The sequence below is a fragment of the Hylobates moloch genome, unplaced genomic scaffold (genome assembly GCF_009828535.3).
Source record: "Hylobates moloch isolate HMO894 unplaced genomic scaffold, HMol_V3 SCAFFOLD_10, whole genome shotgun sequence".
Classification (NCBI taxonomy): Eukaryota; Metazoa; Chordata; class Mammalia; order Primates; family Hylobatidae; genus Hylobates; species Hylobates moloch.
In genome coordinates this window covers 67,452,169-67,479,746 of record NW_026652285.1, presented here as the reverse complement: position 1 = coordinate 67,479,746, position 27,578 = coordinate 67,452,169, and the positions used below count along the sequence as shown (strand labels likewise).

The window sequence follows — 27,578 nt, the reverse complement described above, 5'->3', positions numbered from 1 at the left end:
AGAGAGTGCACGGTGACAGGAGATTTCATGTTGGTCACGGCAGCAAGTACAGAGGACCACATCCTAGGGAGTCCCAGGCAAGCCCCTGAGAGAATCAGTTTTCAGCAAACGAGGACAGCTCAATGCCACACAGCACCTGCCCGCACAGCTACCTGGAAACTCTGCCCCAGTTGCATTCCTCACCAGCTGGCACTGCCTTCCAGACACACTAGGCTAGTATCTCAGTAATATGGACCAAAACACTGTGAACATCTGGGGCCAATGGCTCTCGCGGAATTCTTGGATAACCTAACACAAATAATATACACAATTGGGCAGGGAAATTCTAATACAATGCTCTATCTATAATAGAAAGGAGAATTAAAGGAAAAGTGAGTTATAATGCATTAATATGGACGTCAATATTTACAAGGCGATGCCTGAGTACCCTATTAAATACAACAGTGAAGCAATGGGCTGCCTGGAGAATCCCCACTAACACACAGCTGTTAATGCAAACTGAAGCAGCTGTGCCAGGTGGTCACTCAAACACCACAAATGCATTCCCACTGCAAAAGAGATTTTCTGAAATGGCAAGTAACGCTTGGAAAAATTCAACAAAATACAATCTTCCCAGATTTACCCTTCAGACTCATTCCCAGAAACCTGAGTATTAAAACTGTGTACATAAAAGAGGTTCTAAGCCCAAATATTAGACACCAGTTTTTCACCTGTACAGCTCTCCAGCTGGCACCTGAAGGCTGTGTGGGCAGTGGCGTAATTCTCCAGTCTGCTGGAATGCACTGTGCACCACAGGCATAGTGTGCCCGGACTCCACCCACCCACGGCCAAAGCACCCCGATCACAAAGCACCCACATCACTCCCACGAGGGTGATTCTGCCCTATGAGAACCATTCCTTTATAACGAACTGCCACCACATGACAAAGTGCCTCTGGAGGCCAAAATAATTGATGTAAATTGTGTTCAGTTGAGGTTGTTTATCCAGATATCAGACCCTAAGAAAATCATCTCTGCCACTATTTTCCTCCCATGAACTTCTGGCACTGGGCACCTGGGTGCTAGGTGTGAATTGGAATGCCTCTCATCTTTTACTCTTGACAGACTGCATGCCCCGCTTCAGAATATTTGGACAAGCACAAATTTGAAAGATAAACAGGCCTGCAATGAGTGTTCTGAGGCTCATGATTTTGCTGAGATCCAAAGGGTGGTCCTGAACTTCACCCACGACAAGAGGGTTATTTCGCCAGAATGCTCCGTCATGACTGATAATATGACTTATTTAGAAAAATAGGTTCACTTGATTTGCTCACTGCCAAAATTAAAAATACCTGCAAATTCTAGAATAAGCAAAAATAATGAGAAACTTTGGTCATTTGAACTTGAAAATGTAGTAGCCCCTGCCATGTTCAAATGATGTGATAAAGTTTCCTGCACAACTTTTGCAAGGCTTTTGGAGATAGCCTAGATTCATACAGATATTGCTAGTTGCATTTTTAATAAAGAATCCTTAAAAGCTACCTAATTCTAACACCTAGAACTTCACTATTTAATTATTTAAAGCACCCCAAAATATGGCTCTACAGACACGTGTGTCTTTTCTATATTAAAACAATGTGTATAATCAGAAATACAAACTGACAAACATTGGTTTGAGTAACAGAACTAAAAAAAAAAAGAATTCAAAATACCAAAAAAATCATTTCTCAAAGTAAACTTAATTTAAACAATATCACATACACACATCAACTCAATACTTTATATCAAGTCCACAAGAAAAAAACATAATTAAATGGAATGTGGTTAACCGGTGCATGCATGACTGGTGGCAGAACCTAGAGAGTAAGGAGGATAGGCATCAAAGACTGCAAGTTTATTTATTTTATTATTCTATTTTATTGTTTTTTGAGACAGGGTCCCACTCTGGCTCTGTCACCCACACTGGGGTATAGTGGTGTGGTCACAGCTCACTGCAGCTTTGAACTCCTGGGCTCAAGCGATCCTCCCACTTCAGCCTCCCAAGTAGCTGGAACCACAGGTGCATGCCACCGTATCCAGTTAACTTTTGTATTTTTTTGTAGAGATGGGGTTTCGCCATGTTGCCCAGGCTGGTCTCGAACTCCTAGGGTCAAGCAATCCACCCGCCTCAGCCTCCCAGTACTGGGATTACAAGCGTGAACCACCACTCCCGGCCTACAGTTTTAATTAACGTGTTAACAATGCTTGAAAAACTGTAAATATCTTAAAATAGTTCCTAGCTTTCTTCTGTACCTAAGAATATAAAATAAGTCAACAGTTAAGGTTATATTCCTTATAGCTCATGGCAAAGATGTGGAGAAACTGGGACCCTTGTTCATCACTGGTGGAAAGGTAATGTGGTATAGCCACTTTGGAAAACAATCTAGGCTTCCTAAATCACTCCATTTACTCAGCTGCTCATATAAATTCACTCAACTTACATGACTCCTAGGTCATCTATCGGAGACAGGTGAAGGCACATGTTCATTTAACAACTCATCTGTACTTACTGCAGCATTACTACAGCCCTAAACTGGAAATAACCCAAATGTGCATCAACTAGTGAACAAACAGATAAAATATGGTGTAACCATAAAACAGAATACTGTCCAGGAATAAAGGGAACACAGCGATACACACTGCAACATGCACGCACCTCAAAACGTTATGCTAAGTGAAAGAAAACAAACACGTAAGACCATGTATTATATGATTCCACTGATATGAAATGTCCAGAAAATCCAAATCTACAGAAACGAGAAGTAGACTTACAGGTTGCCTAGGGATGAGGAGAGGGGGAAATAGGCAGTGATTAGTGATGGACGCCAGGGGTTTCTCTGGGATGATGGAAATGTTTTAAAACTACATTGTGGTGATGGTTGCACAACTTAGCTAACTTACTTAAAATCAGTGAATTGTTTATGGCATGTAAATTACGCCTTAAAGTTGTTAAAAACATATATACACAAAAAAAGAACCTGTGCTGAAGCCCTGGGTAGCTAGAAGTGTTAAATCGATGTTCTGGTTTTCTCTTACTTTCTTGACTTCAGAGTGGAAAAGATGACATCAGTCCATTAGCATTATGAGAATGCAGAATTTTGCTATTCAATTTCCTCTAAAGATAATAAAGGAACACGGGGGAGGGAGGCATGCAGGGGAGCAAATAAATCTGCTCTTTCCTCATTACAGAGTTCAAACTGGGTCACAGCCCTATTAGGCTTAACCAAGCGGAGCTTTCGTATTACTGCTTGCTGCCGGCGGAGGCAGTGCTGGGGCTTGGGAACTGGCAGAGTCCAGTGACAATCATGACCACTAACCTTAGGAACACAGGACTTTCAGAATGGGCAAACTCAAGCAAGACACCTAGGCTAAGCATAATGGGCACTCTGAACAATTAGGAAATGACACTACAGAAATTCTTATCTTTAGCTCATGTAACCTAAAACCTTACACAAGTCACTTACCTCCCAAACTTCAAAGTTAGGTTTTATTTGTTAAAATCACTATCAACTTAATAATTATACAAAATGAAAATACCAATGTGGTAAGCAGGCAGCCCATACACAATAATCTAAGACGACCTTTCTTGCACCTTTTCTCCCAACTCCTGATGAATTAACTTTTGCCAAGTATCTACTAAATTCACTGCCTTGCTCAGTGGGGTCAGCTCTGGCAGCTAACCTACCAGCTCTGCTTTGCAGACTCATCAACAACCCTTGTCTGTCTGACAAGGCACTGAGCCGTATCCAGCACTGTTGCTGTGGACAAGGAAGTAGCAATGGGCCACGTCTGCAGCGGCTGTGGGCTGACAGTATCTGTTAACAGAAGGCTGGAAGGAGTAGGGGGACACCAGCATATGTAATGGCCTCTGCTGGGAAAATGGATCACGGGAGAAGGAAGAGCAAGGATAAGCCAGAATTTCTGACCATCCAAAGCCAGGACACCAAGACTGCCCCAGCCATAAGACCACGACACATGCACCAGGTGAGCACTGTAGACCATCTTTTACTCCCTGTAGAAAAGCTTTTGAGAATGGTTCTAGCATAAAGAAAAGACAAATATTTAAGTTGATGGAGATATCAAATATAATGATTTGATTTTTATAAATTATATGATGGTACTAAGTCACATGTACCCTAAAACTATGTATATCTATTATCCATCAATAACAAATAAATAAATATAAAGCTAATAAAGTAAAACGGTTCACTGGCCTAAGGGGAAAAAAAGGTTTTGAATAGGAAAGCAAAATAATAACAAGTACATAAATGATAAGATGGCCAATCTGATAGCAATGGTTGGAATTATTTTTAGCTGAAGTCGATAGGATGAAAATCTAACCTTATGAAAAGTGAAACGCTGTGGAAGAGTAGAGGAAGCAGGAAATCGGAAATGCTATATTTATCCCTTCCCCTCCCACCATTCCCTTGAGTATTTCCTTTATTTTGAGAAGAAAGCAATAAAATTATTCTCCATACCAACATTCTCCCTCCTCTCAGAGACACTCTGGCAAACAAACTGGCCAAAGGCCTCATGGAACGTGGGGCCACATGCTCAGGCTCAGAATACAAAAGTACTGCCAGCTCTTGGGCAGTCAGTACTCGCACAGGGGTCACACAAATACCATGTCTAGAAACGGCTCTGGCCAATGACCAGGTGGCATTTCCCTAGGCCTAGGAGATCCCTGGTCACTCTCAAGGCTGAGGGGAAGAACAGCACAGCCTGGAGAAAACAATGAGAATGTTCCTGAGGCCTCATGGAGGCAGGGCTGCCAGTGGCTGCTCACGAGCTTGTGGCTGAACTGCTGCTCTCTGTTGACAAAGGTAAGGATATTCCAACAAGGACATGGACTAAGGAAAACAACTGGTGGCATTTTTCTCATGATTCATTCCTATCCTACGTTCTCTCTCATTCCTGACTCTCCATTTAAAATAAACTTCGTAAGGAAAAGCAGGGATCAGGTGGGGAAAAACAGCAACCTGCCTGGATGATAGAGCCAGCTGGCTGATCTAACATTTGACATGAAAATTATCCGACATAAAACCATAATTTCTTTCCCCATAAAAAATTCAAGCATGCTCATAATTTACAGGGCAAGTGGAGTTTCAGCCCTTAGCAATTAGGAAGCCAGTGTCGGTCCACTGGGCTTTATCCAATGACCCTTTTAACTACTTGAAAATGATGTCTTATTATCAAGTAATGTTATGGCTTACCTATAAAAACTTTTCAAAAATATTGATCCTTGACTACATAAGCAAGGTCTTTCTGAGAAGCCTTTTTAAATCATGCATAACCCATTACTCATAGCTGGGACAAACACTGGACCCATTTCTTCTGTGACTAAGTGGGTTTCTGTTAGTCAGCGCTCAGGGAAACTTATTAACTATCCAGAGCCAATTCCACGCAAGAATAATAGTTACTGTAAACTCAGACCTCTGTAGTTGCTGGGAGGCAGGGGTCAGGGGAGATCTCAACATTTGTTGTTGAAAGCTTTCTGGAATTCTTCAGTTACTCAGGACACCAGCAAGCATTTTTTTGTGGATGATCAGACTTTTTGTAAATTGAGCTCACAAAGACCTCAACCAAAATCAATAAAACAGCTCTAGTGACTTCAACTAAAACTCCCTTTGGAGGAGCCGACTGGAAACTTCCAACAGAACCTGAGGCAGTATTTGACTAGGACAGAGTGGCCCCATGGGGCAGCTTCCTGGGTCTGCCTGGGAGGCAGGCGTCCTCTGCACCTGTGGCTGGGACTCACTAGAGAAGTGACTGGGCTGCTTTCCCAGTCTTAATGCTGGGGACACTTCAGCTGGCTCACATCCGCCACACTTATGTTCCAAACGTGCCCTCACCGCCATTCTTCCTGCAGCTATGCTTCCTGGTCTCTATCGGTTCTCAGGGGCATCTTCTGTTCCCATAACATACCACAGATAACAAATGACTTTAAGTCTGAAAACAGTACTGGAAAAGCCCATTCCCCAGTAACGTTAATAACTACTGTCTGTGACCCATGGTCCAGGGGCAGCAGTGTGCAAAATGTTTTCCCATGAAGTTTTGCAGATGACGAAACTGAGACTTAGATAAGCGAGTCGGTCCAGCATGAAAAAGCCGGTGAGGGGCAAAAAGGTGGGATTTCAATCAGTTTGTCTGATCACAAACCCATGTCATTCCGGACTGTAGCAGAGAGAAAGGTATTTTAAGATCTCAATTTAACCCTAACAGCACAGGTGACCCACAGCATCAGCTGCAGCCATGGCCAAAGTTTTATGGAAAAATAAGTTAATGGAAACCACACATGTTCTGGGCAAGGGGGGAAATGTGTCCATCCACAACAGACAAACATTTTTCTTGCTAAGAAAACTACATCAAAAAACTTCTTGGGAAGTAAAACACTCTCAACAAACTATTTCTACTGAGCTATTGTTAAAACAGCTGATTTATTTTGAGTGATTTCTAACATGATATTAAGATAGACAATAATGAACTGTCTTAAAAAAAAAAAAATATGCCAGGCGCGGTGGCTCATGCCTGTAATCCCAGCACTTCGGGAGGCCAAGGCGGGCGGATCATGAGGTCAGGAAATCGAGACCATCCTGGCTAACACGGTGAAACCCCATCTCTATTAAAAATACAAAAAAAATTAGCCAGGCATGGTGGTGGGCACCTGTAGTCCCAGCTACTCGGGAGGCTGAGGCAGGAGAATCGCTTGAACCCAAGAGGTGGAGGCTGCAGTGAACCAAGATCGCACCATTGCACTCCAGCCTGGCGAGAGACCCTGTCTCAAAAAAATAATAATAATAATAATAAGGATGTATTCCCAAATATGCTGGCAACAGTTTTTCAGAGAAAAAAACCCACTAAGAATACCATAGAGGTACTTTCTGTTTTATTCTTAACCTTCACGTAAATGACATACCTCACCCTCTAGACACCTGGAAGATCATTTTGAAGAGAAGGAGTAACACTGAAGTCCATACACGTTTCTAATATGCCTCGTCTCTTTCTCTGTAACAGTGTATGATCTCAAAACAGGTTTGATACAAAGAAAAAAAAAAGCTGAGACAAAACCTCCAACAATCACTTGCGATTACTCTCTTCTCCCCTCCCATTGAAGAATCTGAACCTAAGAGCAAGAGTCCTGTAGCAGTGTCGTGATTTCTTCTCTTCTATGACCTTGAACTCCATCAGGGGTTCCCAAGAAAGCGAAAATGAGGTTAAGCAAATCTAAACAGAAACAGTCCTTCTTCACCTTCTCTTCTGGAGCTGGTTTGCTTGCTCCACCTTTACACTTCCCACTGAGCCTCTCCCTGGGATGGCTCCTGATGAGTGACTCTTGCATAAACCAGGGCAGTTCTCCAGAAACCAAGGCGTCGGTCAGACTGTGAGTCAAGAGTTAGATGCACACAGCGATGTAAGCTTAAATCCAAGATGGGAGACTGTGGTCACACAGCAGGCCCCAGCCCAAACCTGCCCCCCTGCTTGGAGGACAAAGGCCAATTAGACTCTCTCTGTGTGTGCGCACATGTGCATGCTTGTATGCACACACACCCACACAAGCTACACATGCATGCTGGTACATCACTAATCCTCTGCTGGAAAATACTTCGGCATCATTTAAATTTGTCTTATAATAATCTGATGCTCTGTGATTAGGTAATGCTATTGTTGACCAAGTCATTAAATTAATCTTCAATAAAGACTCAAGGATGCCAGGATCCTCAAGGCAGGGAAAGGCAGGTGCCTTTTCCCAGAGCCTTTCATTTTGCTAAGAAGGAGGAGAGGAAGCTTTCTGCAAGTCTGAATCAGCTCAGTACTTGCCTTTTCTTGCCACCTGCCCACTTCAGTATCTGCCAGTTGTGTTAGAGAGAAAATATGTCTTTTTCCCTAAGCCATACTATTCCTACCCACTTGTGCCAGTAACACAAGAGAGTTCTGGGGCACTAAACCCTTCACAATCCAAGTTTTGGGGAATGAGGGTAGTTTGATCTGGCCTATGAACAAATAGCCAAATCAGACAGACTGCAGAAAGAAACTCTAAAATTGTAATATATCAAGGTATGAATATATATAAACATGAAAATCAGCTTTGCATTTTAGAAAACAATACTAACATATATATTTACAAATACCAGCACAGACTGGTGAAAAGGTCATTTGTGAGAGTGCCATTACTGCATTTCAAAACAAAATGTCAATTTATCTGGCCATGCTTATGTCTGATTTTTTTTTTTTTTTTTTGAGACAAGGTCTCACTCTGTTGCCCAGGCTGGAGTACAGTGGCGCAATCTTGGCTTAACTGCAACCTCCACCTCCCAGGCTCAGGCAATCCTCCCACCTCAGCCTCCTGAGTAGCTGGGACCACAGCCATGCACCACCACACCTGGCTAATTTTTGTATTTTTAGTAGAGACGGGGTTTCACCATGTTGCCGAGGTTGGTCTTCAACTCCTGAGCTCAAGCGATCCACCTGCCTCAGCCTCCCAAAGTGCTGAAACTATAGGCGTGAGCCATCATGCCTGGCCCTATGTTTCATTTTTTTTTTTTTAATAATATTGTCATGTCACAGTTGGTCTATAACAAGCATCACAAAAATGTCAAATAATCGGTGCCTTGTAAAATCCACTAATGTAACAGGAAAAGCACAATTTGACATCGACCCTTGCAGTGAACCCAGCTGTGTTACTATAGAATCCCTATCTGCTCTTTGGAGTGACTGATCTCTCAAAATCTGACTCAGTTTACTCCTAGCTCAAATGGAAAAGTCCTCAATAAGCCAGGAAACAGCCCTCCCTTTGGATGTGTGTCTAGTCTACAAAGGATGGCCTTCTGGGGTACCATCTTGAGTCTCCCAGACCTTTCCCTGTCTCCCTCAGTGTCTGTGCCCCACAATACAACAAAGGCCACCTGGACACATCTCTCCTCACCTGGAACCCAAAGCAGCTTTGCCTCCATGCCTGTCTTGGGGAGCTACCTGGGCAGATAGCTGGAAAAAGCAAGAGGAGACCCAGGCTCTAGTTTCAGGCCAGCATGCAGACCTGGCAATCAACTTCTCAGGGCCTCTGCATTCTCACATGTGAAACAAGGACTTGAATTAGAGAAGCTTGTGAGACCTTTCCCAGCTCTCACAACTCCAGCCTTGGACAGCTTCCCAAACGAAGTGCTCAACTGAAACTTCAGGTGTTCCTCCATGGCAATCTTCCTCCTCTTCCTTCTCCTTAGGACCAGCACACGAATCTATGGAGGACCTCTAGTAGCTTTCGTAACATTCTACTCACTAGCACACTCCACCACGTGCTTGGGTTATAATCTTCCGGTTATTTTAGACAGCTTCTTGCTGGTGGTGACTTTATTTTCTCAAGTTGCCTGAACTTTTCAGTTCTTCCTGATGGTCTGTGCAGCACCATGGTACCAAGATTAGATTTCCACAGGTCAAAAGCACTATGTTCTCTTTAACATTCAGAAGCTCAACATAACCAAGAATCATTTCAGAGAAAATAATCATTTCACAGAAAACTAGAGTGCACTTTTGTCATGAAATTACACTGCGACACTGCAACTGTGTTTAGCAAAAGGGTAACAGGTAGCTGGAACCTTCCTTTAGACAGAAAACTTCAATGTGATGATGCAGGAGATGGGCCCAATCTTAAGTGCCTTTCATTAGCTGGGTATTTGCAGAAGCTCCAACAGCCTTTAAAGGAACTTCATATCAAAACTGTTTGAATGAAAGAAAATCAGCGACCTACTGTGTATAAAAAATGATAAGATTATCTAAAATAGATCTTTGATAGAATACAAATCTCATCAACAGCCTGACCACCACCTAGGGAGCTTCCAATTTGGAGATGGGACAAGGACGATTTATTGTACTATAATGGACAAAGTGAAGAGAGTGGCAAATAAAACAATACAGTTGCTCTGAGAAACACAACTGGTTTTCTTGAGTAAAGCCAAAAGGCAGGGAATAAACACACCAACTCATAAAGTACTGCTGCTGTACTTGCTGCTGCTGTACTTGCTGCTGCTGTACTTGCTGCTGCTGTACTTGCTGCTGGCTGAAGAACAGTTACAGGAAAAAACCAAGCCTGATTTTTTTTAACGTCTATAAATAAATTTAGGAATGCTTTCCTGCTTCTCTGTCATGGAGGAGAAAAAAACAAACGGATGGCATCGCTATCCACATGCCATCACGTAGGCAGCTTTCCACCGCCTTCTGTGAAGAGGTGCCTTAAGATGCATTAAGTATTGAGTGAGTACTAGCTGCCTTAGAGAAGTCCCCTCACCAACTCCCACAAGGCTCTGATGAGGCACGTATCTGCCCTTTCACAGGATGACATGCGGTTGCACAGTCACTGTGGAGCCAGCCTCGGAAGCCAGGTCTGACCACCCAGCGCCTGTGTGCTGCAGCCAAGAGGCAGAGAGAACCTCTCCACAACACTAGCATACTTATGTAGAAAACAAGCTGAATGTCATCAGACACAATTCCAGAGAAGGTTAAGAACAGATGATTTTGAAAGGATAAAAAGAAAGGCACACCTAATAATGCTACAAGGACAGAGAGGATTCTGAGTCACAAGAGTTGAGAGAACAAAAGCAGGTTGCTACAACTCCAACTGACGCATGAAGATTCTAGGCTCAGTGACTCATTTGGGAATCTCGGGTGAGACATTTAGATTTCCAATTTACTGGGCCAATGCCTTCTGGTCTGTAAAATGGAAGACAAGAGCAGCATTAAGGTATCTAGACACTTTCAAATCCTCTCAAGAAATAAAATGTTAAGTATAAAAAAGCATGTTTGAACACCCACCAGAGTGGCTAAAATAAAGAAGTCTGACAATACCAGGAGCTGTCAAGGAGGCAGAGAAACTAGAAACCTTAAACATTGCTGGTGGAAATGTAAAATGGTACAGCTACTTTGGAAAACAGTCTAGCAACTTCTTAAAAAGTTAAACATATACCTGCCATATAGCCAAGCCATTCAATGCCTAGGTATCCACCCAAGAGAAATGAAAACATATGTCTACACAAAGACAGTTACACCAGTGTCCATAGATGCATTATTCATAATAGCCAAAAACTGCAAAAAACATTCCAAACATCTCATAACCAGTAAGTGGATCAACAAAATGTAGTATATCCATCCAATGCAAAACTACTTTAAAATAAAAAGGAACTAGTGATACATGCAACACCACTGGAACTCAAACTTTACAATGAAAGAAGCAGATCCAAAAGGCTGAGTAGTGTATGATTCAATTATATGAAATTTCTAGAAAAGGTAAACTATAAACCAGAAAGCAGACTAGTACTTGCCTGGGGCTAGGAGGAATGGGGATTGACTACAAATGGACACAAGGAACTTTCTGGGTGAAGGAAATGTTCTAAAACTGGATTATGGTATCAGGTACACAACTATAAGCATTTCTTAAAACTCAACAAACTGTCTGTGGGTGAATTTCCTGGCATATAACGTATACATGACATATAACTCCAGAAAGTCATTAAGAGCGAGACTCAGACTCACCATCTTTGCTGTCTGTGGGGGCACTCAGCAATCTTTACCTTTGTTATCAGGAGTAAATGTTGAAGGTGCAGCCACACGCTGCATAACGACATTTCAATCAACGATGGGTCACATATACAACAGTGGTACCATAAGAATATAATACTGTATTTTTACTGTCCCTTTTCTATGTTTAGACATGCTTAGATACATTAATAATTACCAATATGTTACAATTGCTTGCAGTATTCAGTACAGTAACATGTTGTACAAATTTGAAGTGTAGGAGCAATAGGCTCTACCATCTAGGTTTGTCTAAGTATACTCTATGATGTTCTCACGATGATGAAATCACCACATGAAGCATTTCCCCATAATTAAGTGATGTATGACTATATAGCTTCGACACTGAGAACTAAAGCTTACATATGTGTGATGGTTAGGGAGAAAAAAAACAGAAACCCACTTGTATACGAATAGGATCCAGAGGTACATTCTGCTTTTCTCCTGGATTCTTTCTGCCATTCCTGTTTAATGTCTCATGCCCTTCATAGCTTTTTCTCTTCTTGGACACCAAATTAATGGTAGAAAATTGCCACATTTTATATATATATAAATTATATATAATATATAATTATATATAATTACAAATTAATAGCATGAGCTATGTGACTTGTAGTTACAAGCGAGGCCATATAAAATGACTACTGTTACCTTATCTAAGAAAATGCCAGGGTCGGGAGTGGTGGCTCATGCCTGTTATCTCCTAGCACTTTGGGTGGCTGAAGCACAAGGATTGCTTGTGGCCAGTAGTTCAAGACCAGCAACATAGAGACCCTGTCTCTTTAAAAAAAAAAAAAAAAAAAAGCTGACATGGTGGTACACACCTGTAGTCTCAGCTACTCAGGAGGCTGAGGCAGGAGGATCACTTGAATACAAAAGTTTGAGCTTACAGTGAGCCATAATCATGCCATTGGGCTTAAGCCTGGGTGACAGAATGAGTCCCTATCTCAATAAAAAAAGGTCATGCTAAATCTGTGGTGCTAGAAACGTATGGGATGCTATCTGAATGACAACCTAACATTCAAAAATCACAAAAGGGCCCGGCGCGGTGGCTCACACCTGTAATCCCAGTACTTTGGGAGGCCAAAGTGGGTAGATGACCTGAGGTCAGGAGTTCAGCACCAGCCTGGTAAACATGATGAAATCCCATTTCTACTAAAAAACAAAAATTAGCTGGGCGTGGTAGTGGGTGCCTGTAATCCAAGCTACTCAGGAGGCTGAGGCAGGGAGAATTGCTTGAAGCTGGGAGGCTGAGGTTGCAGTGGGCCAAGATCACGCCACTGCACTCCAGCCTGGGCGACAGAGAGAATATGTTTCAAAAAAAGAAAATCACAAGAGAAGGAAACTTTGAATAACTCTAGAACTTAAAGTTACCATCCCCAATTCTGAAACATTTTATTTTGCCTTAAAACGAAAGGTTTACAGTGGGGAAAAAAAAAAAAAGCTTAATGCAAGTAAAAGGAAAAAAGAGTGAGAGTAAACTAGACTGAACCAAGTTTAGAGGTAGCCTAAACTTGCTGTGGCACTTTGATTATGAGCCAAAGATAACAGATCAATTTCCGAGGCCAAGCAAAGTGGCTCATACCTGTAATCCCAGCACTTTGGGAGGCCAAGGCAGGCGAATCACTTGAGGTTAGGAGTTCGAGACCACCCTGGCCAACATGGCGCAACCCTGTCTCCACTAAAAATAGAAGAAAAAAAATTTCATAGTGAGTATGTGCTCATGAAGACAATCTGGATTTTGAGAATACAAATTATGGTATCCTCGATTATACAAAATAACAAGAGTTGAATGAAACTGAACAAATATTTGTATCCTGCTATCAGCCTGAAGGAGGGCTTATGGACAATGAAAATAGCCCAAAGTGATGACTTCCCTTATAGAGATCCAAACTGTTCCGATACCTCCTGCACTTTCCTGCACCTCTGATACAGGTCTGATTCAATTCTGTCTTCTATCCTGTAACAGTTTTCTACATCTATCTATAAACTCTCCTATCCTATATAGTTTTCTACTTCTAACTATAAACCATTCTATTCATCTCGGTATTCTCTACTCCTGACTCAGGGTTTGGTGTGTTGTGAACATCAAATAAAAATTGTAAATTGTTTGAATAAATATAGAATAAGAAATGTGTTATGCACAGAATAATCAATAGTATTACATTTCTGGCCTTGGGTTTCCAAATCATCTTGATTCACAGGTGTCAGCAGGACTTCTACAATAGGTTCCAGCTTTACTTGCGAAACATGGATGAATTTTTAAAATCATATATTCAAATAAAGACACTAACACTATTTACATATACATCAATCAAACCCCTATCTGTGCTTACAAACCAGGTAAAAGCACTAAAATGGATTCAGTTAATTCAATTACCCAATTTCCCACCATAATTTCCAGCCTACATGTGTAAAGTGTTGCTTTATCAAAACAAAGACCAGGCATGGAAACTCTAGCCCAGGGTAGCCTCGGGTAAAAATGCATCATATACTCATGTCTTTAGTTTGTGCTATGCTGCTATGGATTTATTTATCACAGGATGCTTTGTAAGTGATCTTTGATATGCTGTGTGTTTTATCTCCCCATGGCCAGAAATGACATCTCTCATGTCTCTTTGGTATTTTCCAGCAGCCTCTTACGTGGGGGCTTATGTACAATAAATTCAAGGAAACGTACTGGTTGTTCAGGCTGACTTAGGTTTTCAGCAATCCTCATTATCCGAAAAATAGACTACTTTAATTTTTTCTAGTGTTTCTCTATGCACATATAAACTGAAATCATGTAAACCCAGAGTTCTGACTGGGCAACTAACATGACAGGCAACAGTGTGAGAAGATAAATGGAAATGGAGTTTTCTAGATGAGGTACTTCAGAAAGCGCCACTTCCTTCAATCCAGTAGTAGTCCTCCATGAGTAGATGCAGAGATCCTGCTTACCACATGCAATCAGGAAAAGGTTATTTACTGTTGGGACATAGAAGACTCACTGGGTAGCCACTGTCTACTTTTCACAGACAGAACATCAACTCAAGTCCGTACACTCATAGAATGAAGTACTCTTAAGTTTCTTTTCTCTTTTTTTTTTTTTTTTTTGAAGCAGGGTCTTGCTCTGTCGCCCAGGCTGGAAGGCAGTGGCACAATCTAGGCTCACAGCAACATTTGCCTCCCAGGCTCAAGGGACCCTCCACCTCAGCCCCGGAGGAGCTGGGACCACAGACATGTACCACCACGTCCAGCTAATTTTTGTGCTTTTTTTTTTCTTGAGATGGGATCTCGCTATGTTGCCCAAGCTAGTCTTGAACTCCTGGACTCAAGCCATCCATCCACCTTGGCCTCCCAAAGTACTGGGATTACAGGCATGAGCCACCATGCCCAGACAATTTTTGTATTTGGTAGAGATAAGGTTTTGCCATGTTGCTCAGGCTGTCTAAATTTCAAAGTTCCTAACAAGAAACTTTAAAGGATAACAAGATAGTAAAATAATACATTTAAAGCACTTCATATACAATACCTTATTTGGCTTCATATCTACTGTTAGCAAGCAAAACAAAAAAGTTATTCTCATTTTACAGACAAGGAAAATAAAGCTCAAAAGCCAAATGACAAACAGGGAAAAGTAACCCACAATGAGACATATTAAACTAAAATTATTGGAATGTATAGAAAAAATCTGGGTGTCCAGGAAAAATGACCAGGTCACTCCAAGGGAAAGAAATGAGACCAGCATTAGACTTCATGCAGGATGACAATGGAGTAACAGACTTCAGATAATTAAATTTAAAAATATGAACCAAGGATTTCTTATTTAGCTGACATGACCTTCAGGTATAAACAGCACAAACTTAAAACATGAAAAAAAACAGGGACTATAGCTGCCCTAAGCTCTTCCTGAGAAATCTACTAGAAAACAAGCTTCAGAATTGACTGAAAAGACATCAATCTAGAAGCAGATGATGAACATTAAACATAACCCGCAGAATTAAAACTAAGTGATTTTATAAAGGGTACAGCATAGTATGTAATGCCTATATGCTCTGACATTGTAGACACAGTCCAACCATCAAGAAGGGAATAATGAGGAGATTATATGGAAAATACAATCTGTCGGCTGACTGTCTTACAGGTATTTACAGGAAGTAAAAAAAAAAAAAGGATAATATTTCAAGTTAAATGATGGAAAATAAAGAGAGGAGGGGGAAGAAAAGGTAAATGATTTATCACTCACAGCAGGGAATCAATACACAAGAGCAGAAAAAAAAGTATTACATCAAAGTAACCATTAAAACAAAAATAGAAGCCTTCCTAAATGCCAAAAAAGGATACTTTTAAAAAAATCATAAAACTATGGGAAAAACTTGAAGTCAAACATATTGATTTTATCAATTATTATAAATGGGTTTAATTGGTCTACTGAGTAAAAGGATTTTCAAAGGAAAGCAAAGGTCACGTGACAAACTCAAGGGCTACAGGATTAGGTGGTACAGCTGGGACCAGTATAAGGTCTTTAGGAATCCAAGCTCTCTTTATAGAAAAGAGAAGAGATCACCGCCCCGCCCCGCCCCCTCCCCCCCAAAAAAAACAAAAAACAGGAAACCTCTACCAAATATACTTTGATGAAAACCTCTATCATTAAAAAAAAAAAAAACAAATAAAAACCTGAATAGTGAAAAAAAAATTTTAATGCAATAGCCAGGTATGAGTTTATAAAATAAATGCCATTTGTGGGATTCATTCATTTAATTCATTCAACAAATACTTATTGAGGCTGCACGTGGCCAGGCCTTTTTCTAAGTGTTGGAGATTAAAAGCTTGAGTATAACTCTTCTGTGGGCACAGACCCCGAAACAGAAGGAAATATATGTTGGCTAGACTCAACACACGCCGCTGTCAGCCTCCTCCAATAGAAGATGAATGGAAACAATGGCAGGCCTGAGCCCACAGAGACATCAGTACGTGCTATGGAAAAAAATGCACCTTATTAGTGCCATATGAGACCCAGGCACAAAACAGCAGCTCCTTAAAATGTCAATGGGAATGACTGCCAAGTAAAGCATTCTGTCACAAGAATGAAACTAATACTTCCTATAAAAGTAACTAAAAAGCCACGAAATTTTTCTCTGCCTGCCTCCCTTTTCCAGCCGAACTCTAACATTTTATATAAAAATGGCTTTCATCTCTTATGGCATAGAAGAGTTGATGGCTGCTGGCATCAAACTTGCTAAAATCAATAGTAGTGTAATTATCAGCACACTTCCAAATGTTTTCAAATACATCCCGGCTGGGATTTTCCTAAATTAGATATGTGTGCTTTATGCTGGTGGTCTAGGATTGTCAATAATGTGCACTAAAGAGAATTTTCAAATATTGCCCAAAGGATTCTTTTTTATAGCAACTGTTTGACTTCTTTACACCTCACCCCTTTCAAAAAGTATTTGATGCACTCTACAACATCCTAATGTCATATTGCTGGTTGTGATACTACTTTAGTGGTACATTTACATGAGCTGCTACATGTAAAGGATTTAGAACAGTGCTTGACACATGGGAAATGTTAGCTATTATGATATGAATAGTTCCATTCAAAGATTCTTTTTAAACTATGTGAATAAGTGTATGTGGGTAAGTGGATGATGATACTTTAACTTTCCCTATTATGCTAGTTAAAAATGGGAAGGAATTTTAGTACACAGAAATCTTGGAACTTTTATTTTTAAACTACAGATTTTTTTTTTTTTTTTTTGAGTTTGGATCTTGCACTGTCACCCAGGCTGGTGTGCAGTGGCAGGATTACAGCTCACTATAACCTCTAACTCATGAACTCAAGCGATTCTACTGCCTCAACCTCCCGAGTGGCTGGGACTACAGCCATGTACCATCATACCTAATTTTTACTTCCTTTATGTTTTGTAGTGATGGGGTCTCTCTATGTTGTCCAAGCTGTCTCAAACTCCTGGTGTGAAGTGATCCTCCCACCTCAGTCTCCCAAAGTGCTTGGATTACAGGCTTGAGTTACCATGCCCAGCAAAACGGCAGTCTTAAAAAAATACATCAGCCGGGCAGGGTGGCTCATGCCTGTAATCCCAGCACTTTGGGAGGCCAAGGCAGGCGGATCACGAGGTCAGGAGATAGAGACCACCCTGGCTAACATGGTGAAACCCCATCTCCACTAAAAAAAAAAAAAAATTAGCCGGGTGTGGGGTGTGGTGGCATGCGCCTGTAGTCCCAGCTACTCGGGAGGCTGAGGCAGGAGTATCGCTGGAACCCGGGAGGTGGAGGTCGCTGCACTCCAGCCTGGGGGACAGAGTGAGACTTCGTCTCAAAAAAAAAATCAATGGCTAGGGAAATTAGGAAAAATAAGTAAATCTATGCAACAGATAAAAATTTAACAGTACTAAATAATACAGATCAGATTTCCTTCCTGAGGCTACCAAAAATACCTTTTATCAGCAATTATTCCTTGGTCCAGCTTAAAAAAATATATAGCAAACAAGGCCAAGAGTTTGTGAAACCTCATCTAAAATGAGACCTGGGCATAGAAACTTTAATACATTATTTATTAGGGATTTACAAGGGAAAATCAGAGACCCACAAATAGGACCAAAAATCTCAAATGAGTTCCAAATATTTCAGCAATAAAGTAACGAATTGCATATTAACAGCACTGTAATTACTCCTTTTGTTTGGTTTCTTTGTAATTACTTTTAATAAATTATTCTGCCTCCCCCCATCACTCAAGTAAGTTGTCATCCAAAGGCACAATCAGTACAACACAGGATACAAAGCCACTCACAGTTAGGGAGGAAGGGATGAAGGGAGGGAAAACGGGTAGGCTGGTGCTTCAAGAGCTGTGACTCACTAGAATCCATAAAGCTTTTCTATGGAAATCAAGTATCAATGAAGCTATTGTAAGAGATTACGGCTATATAAATGTAGACTAGTTATGAATTCTCACAGAGCAATGGCACTCTCAAAAAGAGGCAAGGGCACCAACGCCTGGGAAAGCACTGAACTGCAATGCTGCCTCAGTGGCATAAGAGTGGCTGCCTAAGCCTACTATTTGCTGAAAGCGGGGTAGTTCCTACAAAGTGAAGGGACCCTCAGCTCAGCACTCCGTAGGTTCATTCTGTGCCATTTTGCTAAGCTTTGTGTGCTGATGGCTCTGGAGTCAAGCCTACTGCAGTCACCATCTGCTGTTTTGGGTCCAAGAAAGAGCCAAATAATTTTTATTAGTCTTAATATTCATTTTCAGAGATCATAAACTGAACATAAAATACATCTTTGTAACAAAAGACAAACACAGCAGTACTTTGTTAAATAGTTTAAAATTTGTACCTACCTTTACCATTTTGAATAATATTAGTACGTAATAAAAGTATTCTCTTACAATATATAAAATTTAAAAGGAACAATAAACGCTAAAAAATGCATAAACCAAATTGGATTTTATATACAATTTTTTAAATCTGTGATTATTCAAACTAAGATTATCATTGATTTTGGTTCAGAGTCAAGTATGTACAAGGAACAAATGAAATAAAAGTGGAGTGAAAATACTCTAGAATTTAGGAATATATTATAACAAGGAAAACTTTTTTTTTTTTTCCCTTAAAGACTTGGAAAACAGAATTTATCACTTGGCCTCAATGAAAATGCCCACTAGATACTATAAAGTCCATACTTTTCACAACCATCCTTCTAGATCTTTATGTTTCACTTTGAATATGTGAAGGATAATTTCAGGAAATTTTTAACAATTTGAACACTGAGTAGCTCAAGAGTATTGTTTTTTGGGTTCTGGCAGAAAAGAATTATGAAGGTAACCTTGAAGTGCGCTGTTGTTGGAAACCATTTGCACCATGTTCATTGTGACTAATCTAACAGAGAACTGACAATCTCAACCCAGCCAAGACCACTCGCTTGGAAACGCTAATACACGTAATAGCCAACCTTACCATGGCTGAATTTTCAATGATTTGAAAGTGAGCCAATGCATACTTCTGACATCATCATACACACTTACTGAAGACCTGAAATGAGTACTGTAAAACTAGTTCTCCGCTTATTATATATACAGACTAGGAAGGGTGCTTCCTCTGAATCTGAAAATTGAAATTTTCTTCCTCTAAAGGAATCATATCCCAGTCATATATTTTCTATAAGTATATTATTTCATAAAAGACTATTCTACTATACATTCTAATCCTTAGAATATTGATAAGAGTTAGTAATCTTTATATTATTTTATATGTACATATTTATAAAAACATTCCTTAATCTGTGATGGCACATAATTTTCTCTTTGAATCAGCTAACAAAGGTAAAAAAAGAAAAAAATGTGCGTTCCTCTTCCAAAACCAACAGCCATTTAGTGAAATCTATTAGTTTAAAAACACACATAAAATTCACTGTTGCAATCACAACTCTTCATCCTGTCCTTTGCACAGCTGGCTGATCCAATCATCCTAATTGTTCTTTGTTAGTTATTCATACTTTCCTTATTTTCCTGTCGCAAAAATTATTCAAACTAAATGAAACGAACTTAAAATAATAAAAAAAGAAGAGTATCAGAATAGAAGAAAAAAATACCTGAGGACCAGAAGAGGTGAGTTTTGTCATTTTAAATGAAAAACAAAATATAAAAGAATTCGGTCATACCAGGAGAACAAGGGCTAAAATATGAAACTAAAATAAAATGGAAATAAATATCAGAGAAAATATGAAAAGATGCATGAGAGAGAATGATGCATCTTCAGAGAGATAAGAAATGAAGCCTGTTAGGACAATACAGAAAGATGGCACAATTCTCTGGTGGGTAGGATGACTGGAAGCAGAAGTTAGGGAAAGGCCAGGAGAGCACTTTAAATCACTTTATCTGCATGGTACACTTCAGTCCCCAATTTACTTTATTTCACTATTCGTTATTTTAACCCACAGCTGAGCACAGGGTGAGTTTGTTTTGCTTCCCCTTGTGAGTTCACTGAAAAACTCAACTAGTATTTCAAGTTACATCAGACTGTGCCTACTACTCAGCACCTTCGAGATTTTCTTTAAGGGGAAAACAAACATCCCTGGAAGATGCCGTTCTACCATGTAGCTCCTTGCCCAGCGCCTGTGGTCAGAGTCTGTCCTCTCACTAAAGCACTGTTTTCCTTTCCTGGGCAGGTCAGAGGTTCTGCTTTCCACACGGCAGGAAAAAAGCTGCCCCCTCCTATCGGAGGAAAAAGGTTGTGACCCCCAGCAGTTAGTACAGACGACTTCACCGAATTTACTCATCTAGGCTGAATCCTGAGAAAAGCCTGCAGGTGTAGACAGACCCTTGGGGGCTGGAGGCAAGAGCAACGTGGAGGGGATGAACGGAGGCAAGGAAAACAAAGCAGACAATCAAAAGCAACGGCTACATTTCAAAGGGGCACCTACCAGAAATGACTAAGATTCATTTTATTTTACACTAATACAAAATGAATAAAATCAGAAAATACCATAGTTTTATTTTAACATAGAAGAAAAATATAGTGGATGCAGGAAAAAAGAGAAATTGAATAATTTGCTTCTACTTGTGACATGGCAGATATTTTTAAAAATAACTTATCAGACTCAACAGCAAGTGAACTGCGTCGGCTCCTACTAATAACAGGTTCAAATCCTAGCAAAAGGTTAACACACAGACCTTGGAATGAATACACATGATCACAAAGCTCAATTTCTATTTCAGAATAGGGGGAAGGCCCTTGGAAATATCGCATGCTTTGCCTCAGCAAGCTCTGAATCTTCTCCTAGGTGTGGCAGAAGCAAAACAGTCGGCAAAAGGGCTTGGAAATGCTGTGCAGACCCAAGGGAAGCACTGGAAACACTGACAGTTCATATTCTCTGATATGACTCTGAAATCTGCTATCTTCTAGCCCTTCCTCACCTCCACCCTCAAACCTCCTCAGCTTTAAGTTTCAATCCATGAAAGGAAGTTCTGAATGTTGGTTTCAACCTACTCCATTTTCATGTTCTCTTTAAAATTGCTGCCCACATTTTCCAAGAAAAAAAGTCAGAGGCAAATCTTCCCCCTAAGTTTTAACACAAGAGCTTGTATCAAGGGGAAACGGTTGGGCAAAGAACTTCATTCTCCTGCAGGGTAAAATAATCAGTCACCCCCTCTTTCTCTCCACCCCCATTCTCAGGAGACCCAGTGGTCAGGTCACAGGTGTCACAGATACAGTTACTTCTAGGTTAGATTTTGGTAGTAACAACATCTAGTAATCCACAAAGATAATGGCTTCCCTTTCCTTTCTACAGCACATTGTGCATTTTGGTAATCTTATTTTTGGCTTAAAAATTAACAGCTGGCAGGGCGCAGTGGCTCATGCCTGCAATCCCAGCACTTTGGGAGGCCGAGGCGGGTGGATCACGAGGTCAGGAGATCGAGACCATCCTGGCTAACACAGTAAAACCCCGTCTCTACTAAAAATACAAAAATTAGCCGGGCGTGGTGCCACGTGCCTGTAGTCCCAGCTACTCCGGAGGCTGAGGCAGGAGAATAGCATGAACCTGGGAGGCCAAGGCTGCAACGAGCCGAGATCTCGCCACTGCAATCCAGCCTGGGTGACAGAGCAAGACTCCGTCTCAAAAAAAAATTAACAGCTACGACACATTTTTAAAAAAATATCAAGCAAACCATAATCCTTTTCCTTCTTTGGGTATTTTATGATCTCATTCATCACCTCACAAACATTTAAAAAAACACCTAAACCATTAAACACAACTTAGCATACCATGCTGAGGTATGGTCAGAAAACTCAAGTCTGTTCCAAAAGACAACTTTTTCTGTTATTCTTCAACTGAAGTGACATATATGACCCTCTGTGGAAAAAGAAAAGGGCTGGGGTCCCCCTTTTCACGCACACTGAAAGTCCAGCTACAAACAACTATATTCGCAGGCTGATTCCTTTTCCAGCTCTCTCAGAAGCTGCCCTCTGGTATCCTGAAGTGCACTCTGCAGCTCTGGGATCACCTTTATTCTGATGTGCTTTGTGCACATTCTCGGACGCTGCAATGCCCATACTAAGGCAACACAGCACAGAAATTGGCAGCAATACTATCAGCAAGAATTTGGCTTCATAATCAAGAGTGATTCATCATACATTCTAGCAGCAGAAAAACACACCGCTATTTTAATCCCTTGCTGGTATCAAGAATCAAAAAACAGTGAGATGTAATTAAGTAAAAGCAACAAAAAAATCCTATCTGCTGTAATATTTGTCAAAAAATTATTCACTTTTATGAGTCTTCCGCAAGTCACTTAGAAAACAACGGGCTACTTACCTTATTTCATGATATTTATTACAATGACAAGTCAAGTTTTAATACAAAATCAGAAGACAGGCAGTCCAAACTTCTGCAAAGTAACATACTGAAATTCTAAACTTAGGCAAACAAATTTCTCATTTACTTTAAATAAAATTCCTCCTAGTGTTTTAAAAGTAATCCACTTCTTTCTTCTTCTCTCTCCATTTCTTAGATGACTCCAATTTAAAGTCTAGGCGAGAGAAAGTACAGCACGGAAACCTAATACCGTGGGCGATTTATTCAGAACACTTTTCATTTTTCAGAGGTACCTTAACACTGAGATAATAAACACTGCTAATCTAAAATAATAATGGAACCCGCTTAAGTCCTATTGCTGTATTTAATGAGCATGAAACAAATCTCACGGGCTACTCTCTCCTTATGAGACTATGTAAATGATCATTAGCCTTATCGACCACTATTTCTATAGAATTTCCCCATATATTAAATCTATGGTTTATTATAACAAAAACTTTTTAAATTAAACGCTACTCTATTGTCATGACCAGGTCCTCACGGGGCAGAAGCGGATTTACCGAGACCTGCACCGAGTACCGTCTCGGGAACCCCTACCTTTTCAAACACCTCTTCCTTCTCCCTGCGCTTCCGTTTTCGGGGTCTCCGGTTCACTCGAATCCATTTCGTGACCTGAGGTTCAAAAACCACAGCATTTCAAACAAGGCGACGGGGTCCTGACGGCCGCCCCCCAGCGCGAGAAAGCAGAGACCCCCGGCCTCGCGACCTGGTCTTCCCGGCACCTTGGGAGGCTACCCGCGCCCGCCCGCGGAACTCGCCGGGCGCCTCAGCGCCAGCGGCCGCGACCTTCGTTCCCGGCCGCTCCCCGCGCCGGAGCCGGAGTCCGGCGGGTAGTCCCCGCGCTCGCGCGCCGCAGCCCAGAGCCAGGGCCTCTCGCCAGCCGCGGTCTCGCGTCGGCGCCACCGGGGCGCAGGGACCGCGCCGCCGGCACTCACCTCGGCGCGCACTTGCCGCGCGAGCCTGCACTCCGCCCCGGCGCGGCGCTCCCTCTGCAGCGGCTGCGGGGGAAGAGGACACAGTCAAGTTTACCGCGGGAGCGGCCCCGGCCTCCCTGCCCCGCGCCCGCTAACTCGGCGTGCCCACCCCGTACCTCGCCCGCGGCCGGGGAGGACGCAGCGGGGGCGCCGGAGCCCGCGCCTTGCGCCCGCCCGGGGTCCGCATCACCTCAGGCGCGGCGCGGGCGGCGGGCGCGGGGCCTGGACGGCGGGCGGGCGCCGAGCGGGGGCGGGGCCTGCCTTAAAGGTATAGCGGCCGCACCGCCTCCCGCAGGTCTCCCGCCCGCTGGCCCGCCCGCGCCTGCATTGTATTGTTCTCCCCACCAACGGCGTGCTCCCGCTCCCGGGCTCCGGCCGCCCCGCGTCCCCGCGCCCCCTGCCCCCGCCACCCCTCCCCGGGCTCCGGCCGCCCCGCGCCCCCGCGCACCTTGCCGCCGCCATCCCTACCCCGGCTCCGCGCCCTGCGAGCCGCTTCCCGGCAGCGAGAGGGGCCCGGGCCGCCCGCCGCAGGCTGGAGGGAGCGGTGGCGGGGAAGGAACCTCGCCCGTGGCCAGCCTAGCGCGCTCCTGGGGTCCGAAACCTGGTCCCCGTGACTTTCGCTGAGGGAAAGTAACTTTCCTAGTGGAGTTTTCTCCGGGACAGGGATCTACGCCGTCGAGTAGACGTTTCCCAGTGGCCCCTCGGGGCTCCGGGCAGCGACAGGTGACCTCCCGGGGGGCGAGGCCAGGGCGCAGAGAAACCCAGCCCCGCGCTCCCGCCAGTGTGGACCCGTAGCCCTCAGACTGCCGTAGACCTCCAGAACCACTGGGTAGAATTTAAAAAGAAGGGGTCAATCTGTTTTCATAATTAGGGAGAAAGTTTACACTTAGTTTATAAAAATGTGCGATACCCCAAGATTTTCCTCCACCCGCCAAAGGCCTCATCCGCATCAGCAGTTGCTGGAACCCGCCTGCGGGTGAGGGCGGGCCGGGGCGGAGAGTCGGGTTGTCCTGTTGCTTGCTGGGTCTTGACCATCCCTTTAACTTTATCATATTTCTTTAAAGAAAATCTGTCTTGCCCTCTCTTTATTGCTACTCCATCCTTCTTTCAAGATCAAAAGGTTTAGATCAAAGCCAAGATCAAACTCACTAAATAGCAGCAACTTTGCCACGGAGTATTTTTACACAGAGGAGCTTAATGGAGACATCAGGACTTTATCCCTTCATTCCATATTCATAACTGGACTACTTAAAATTACACGGATGATGCATGTCTATTTCCTAAAACAAACAACAAGTCTGCTCAAATGAGGGTTTCTTACTTTGTGTTTCCAGGAATACAAAAAAGTTGAAATCTAGAGAGCAATATAAATAGACGTGTTAACCATTTTGTGTCATTATTACAATAGCTAAGTGCTACGAAATGTGTGCTCATTTGCTAGAGATTTTTCAATGTGTTATTATATCTTTTAGTATAGACTGTACAGCCATCATATACAATTTTTTACTGTAAAGGAAATATATATAAATAGTTAATGGTTTGGAAATCTTGCACATAGGCAGGTAAATAATTCTAAATGGTGAAGTGGATTACTCAGAGCTGCTTAATTTTAAAGGGAAAGAGAACTTTGAACTCTTCAACCTTCTACGCTGCTAATAGCAGTTCCACCATCAATAGAAATCTATCTTGGCAGCCACTTCCTTTTACCCACTAGAATTTTTTTCCTTGGGAGTTCACGATCCCCAGAAACTCTGATATGAGCCATTCAATATTGACGTACTAAAACAGTGCTCTGCTTAAATACAATTTTTCAACATACAGTCTTGGAAGAAACAAAATCCAAAATAAATTCCAATAGTCCGGTAACAGGAATAAAGACAACTATTGCAAATTAAATCTTACAGACTTACATGAAAGCTGTTGTTAACAGCTGGGTACTAGTTACTTGAAAAGTTTTTTCCCCTTGCAATTTTTAACTGGTTGCAGTCACACACACACACACACACACACACACACACACACACACACACACACACATTCTTAATGTTATAAATCCCATTGAAGCACTGGAAAGATCTTAGAAACTGAGACCTGGAAACCCTGTCTTGCTCTGCTACTGATACAGTCTCCTTTCTTCCTAGCACCCAGATCATGGATAACCTAACGGTTTCCGGCACGAGCTGAACAAAGGAAACAGCCTACTGTCACTCTGCTCTTCTAGGATTTTGCTAAGAAGGAAGCAAAAGCTGTGACCCATCCTAATTGCCTCTTGTCTCCTTGTTTGTCCTTTGTCCCCCAACTCTCCTCCCAATTGCCATCCCAGAATCCATCCTCCACAGAGAAGCCAGAATGGTACGTCCAAAGGTAATTCAAATGATACCACTTTGCTTCACTGAGAATGCTTTTCCATCTCTTCTTTGCCTGGCTAGCCCACTTATCCTCTAGTTCTGGGTTTAAGCAGCGCTTTTGCAGAAAGGTCTTTCCTTACTCCCCAGTCCAAATTATGTCACTCCACTATACTTTCTAATAACATTCTGTTTATTTCCTTTAGAGTGATTCTTAGAGCAGTTTTAAGTTTATAGAAAAACTGAGCAGAAAACAGAGTTCCCATATTTGTACCCACTCACCAGCTTCCCCATTATTAACATATTGCATTAGTATATTTATTATAACTGAGGAACCAATATTGATACATTATTATTCACTAAAGTCAAATTTACATTAGGGCTCACTCTGTGATGTGCCGTTATTATAGCTCTTTTAAAAATGTACTGAACGTCTCTCTCCCCAGCTGGATTTTATGCCCCCAGAAGAATGAGATCCTGTCTCTTTTGTTCTTGATTTTTGTTCAGTCCACCGGAAACATTGCCTGGCACATACTAGAAATTCAATAAATGTTACATAGTGAATGGAAGGATAAAGGAACAAATGAAGGACACCTAAAATTTCAAGGGGGAGAAGTCTTAAAATGAAGATCTTTCTAATTAACTCCTGTTTGTTTCGCAACTGAAATGCTTCATTTGTAAAGAGCCTAGAATTTTACATTTTTACAAAAGGGAGACCATGGGATATTAGTTATATTGCCTGTATAACTTTATAAACAGGCTGTGCACGGTGGCTCACACCTGTAATCCTCGCACTTTGGGAGGCCAGGGTGGGAGGATCTCTCGAGCCTAAGAGTTCAACACCAGCCTGGGCAACATAGCAAGACCTCTGTCTCTACAAAAAAAAAAAAATTAGCCAGGCATGGTGGTGTTAGCCTGCGGTACCAGCTCTCTGGGAGGGTGAGGTGGGAGGATCACTTGAGCCCGGGAGGCAGAGGCTACAGTGAGCCATGATGGCATCACTGCACTCCAGCCTGGGCAACAGAGTGAGATCCTGCCTCAAAAAAATATTAATAAGTAAATAACAATAAATTTTTAAAAATTGAAATGAGAAAGGTTCCTAATTCTCTCACATATGAATCACTAAAATTATATTCCAGAATGGTGCTACAAGCTGAATTTAATCTAGAATGAAAGATTTACATATTGCATAACACTGAAAAAGTACTTTTTTATTGTGTTCAATCCAACCTGAACACATTTCTCCTGTTGTCTACCTGAATCTCCCCTTCTTCACAGGCTGATGCCAATGAAGGTAGGGTGTAGAG

At 42.0% G+C, this 27,578-nt stretch overlaps 1 protein-coding gene across 11 annotated transcripts in view; it reads right to left on the bottom strand.

Moving 5' to 3' along the window:
* Nucleotides 1-27,578, bottom strand: part of AOPEP (aminopeptidase O (putative)) — a 400,140-nt gene that overhangs the window by 89,687 nt on the left and 282,875 nt on the right. For 10 of the 11 annotated variants that reach the window (XR_009215307.1, XR_009215306.1, XR_009215305.1 and 7 more), the window contains 2 exons: nucleotides 23,888-23,950; nucleotides 23,490-23,564 (listed from right to left, as the gene is read on the bottom strand). Coding sequence is in view for 8 of the 11 variants with exons in the window: in XM_032164582.2 (XP_032020473.1) it covers nucleotides 23,490-23,564; nucleotides 23,888-23,950 (138 nt within the window). In the remaining 3 variants the exon portion in view is untranslated. Of the gene's footprint in view, nucleotides 1-13,164; nucleotides 13,261-23,489; nucleotides 23,565-23,887; nucleotides 23,951-27,578 lie in introns of all 11 variants that reach the window. The other variant, XM_058445642.1, reaches the window with a different exon arrangement.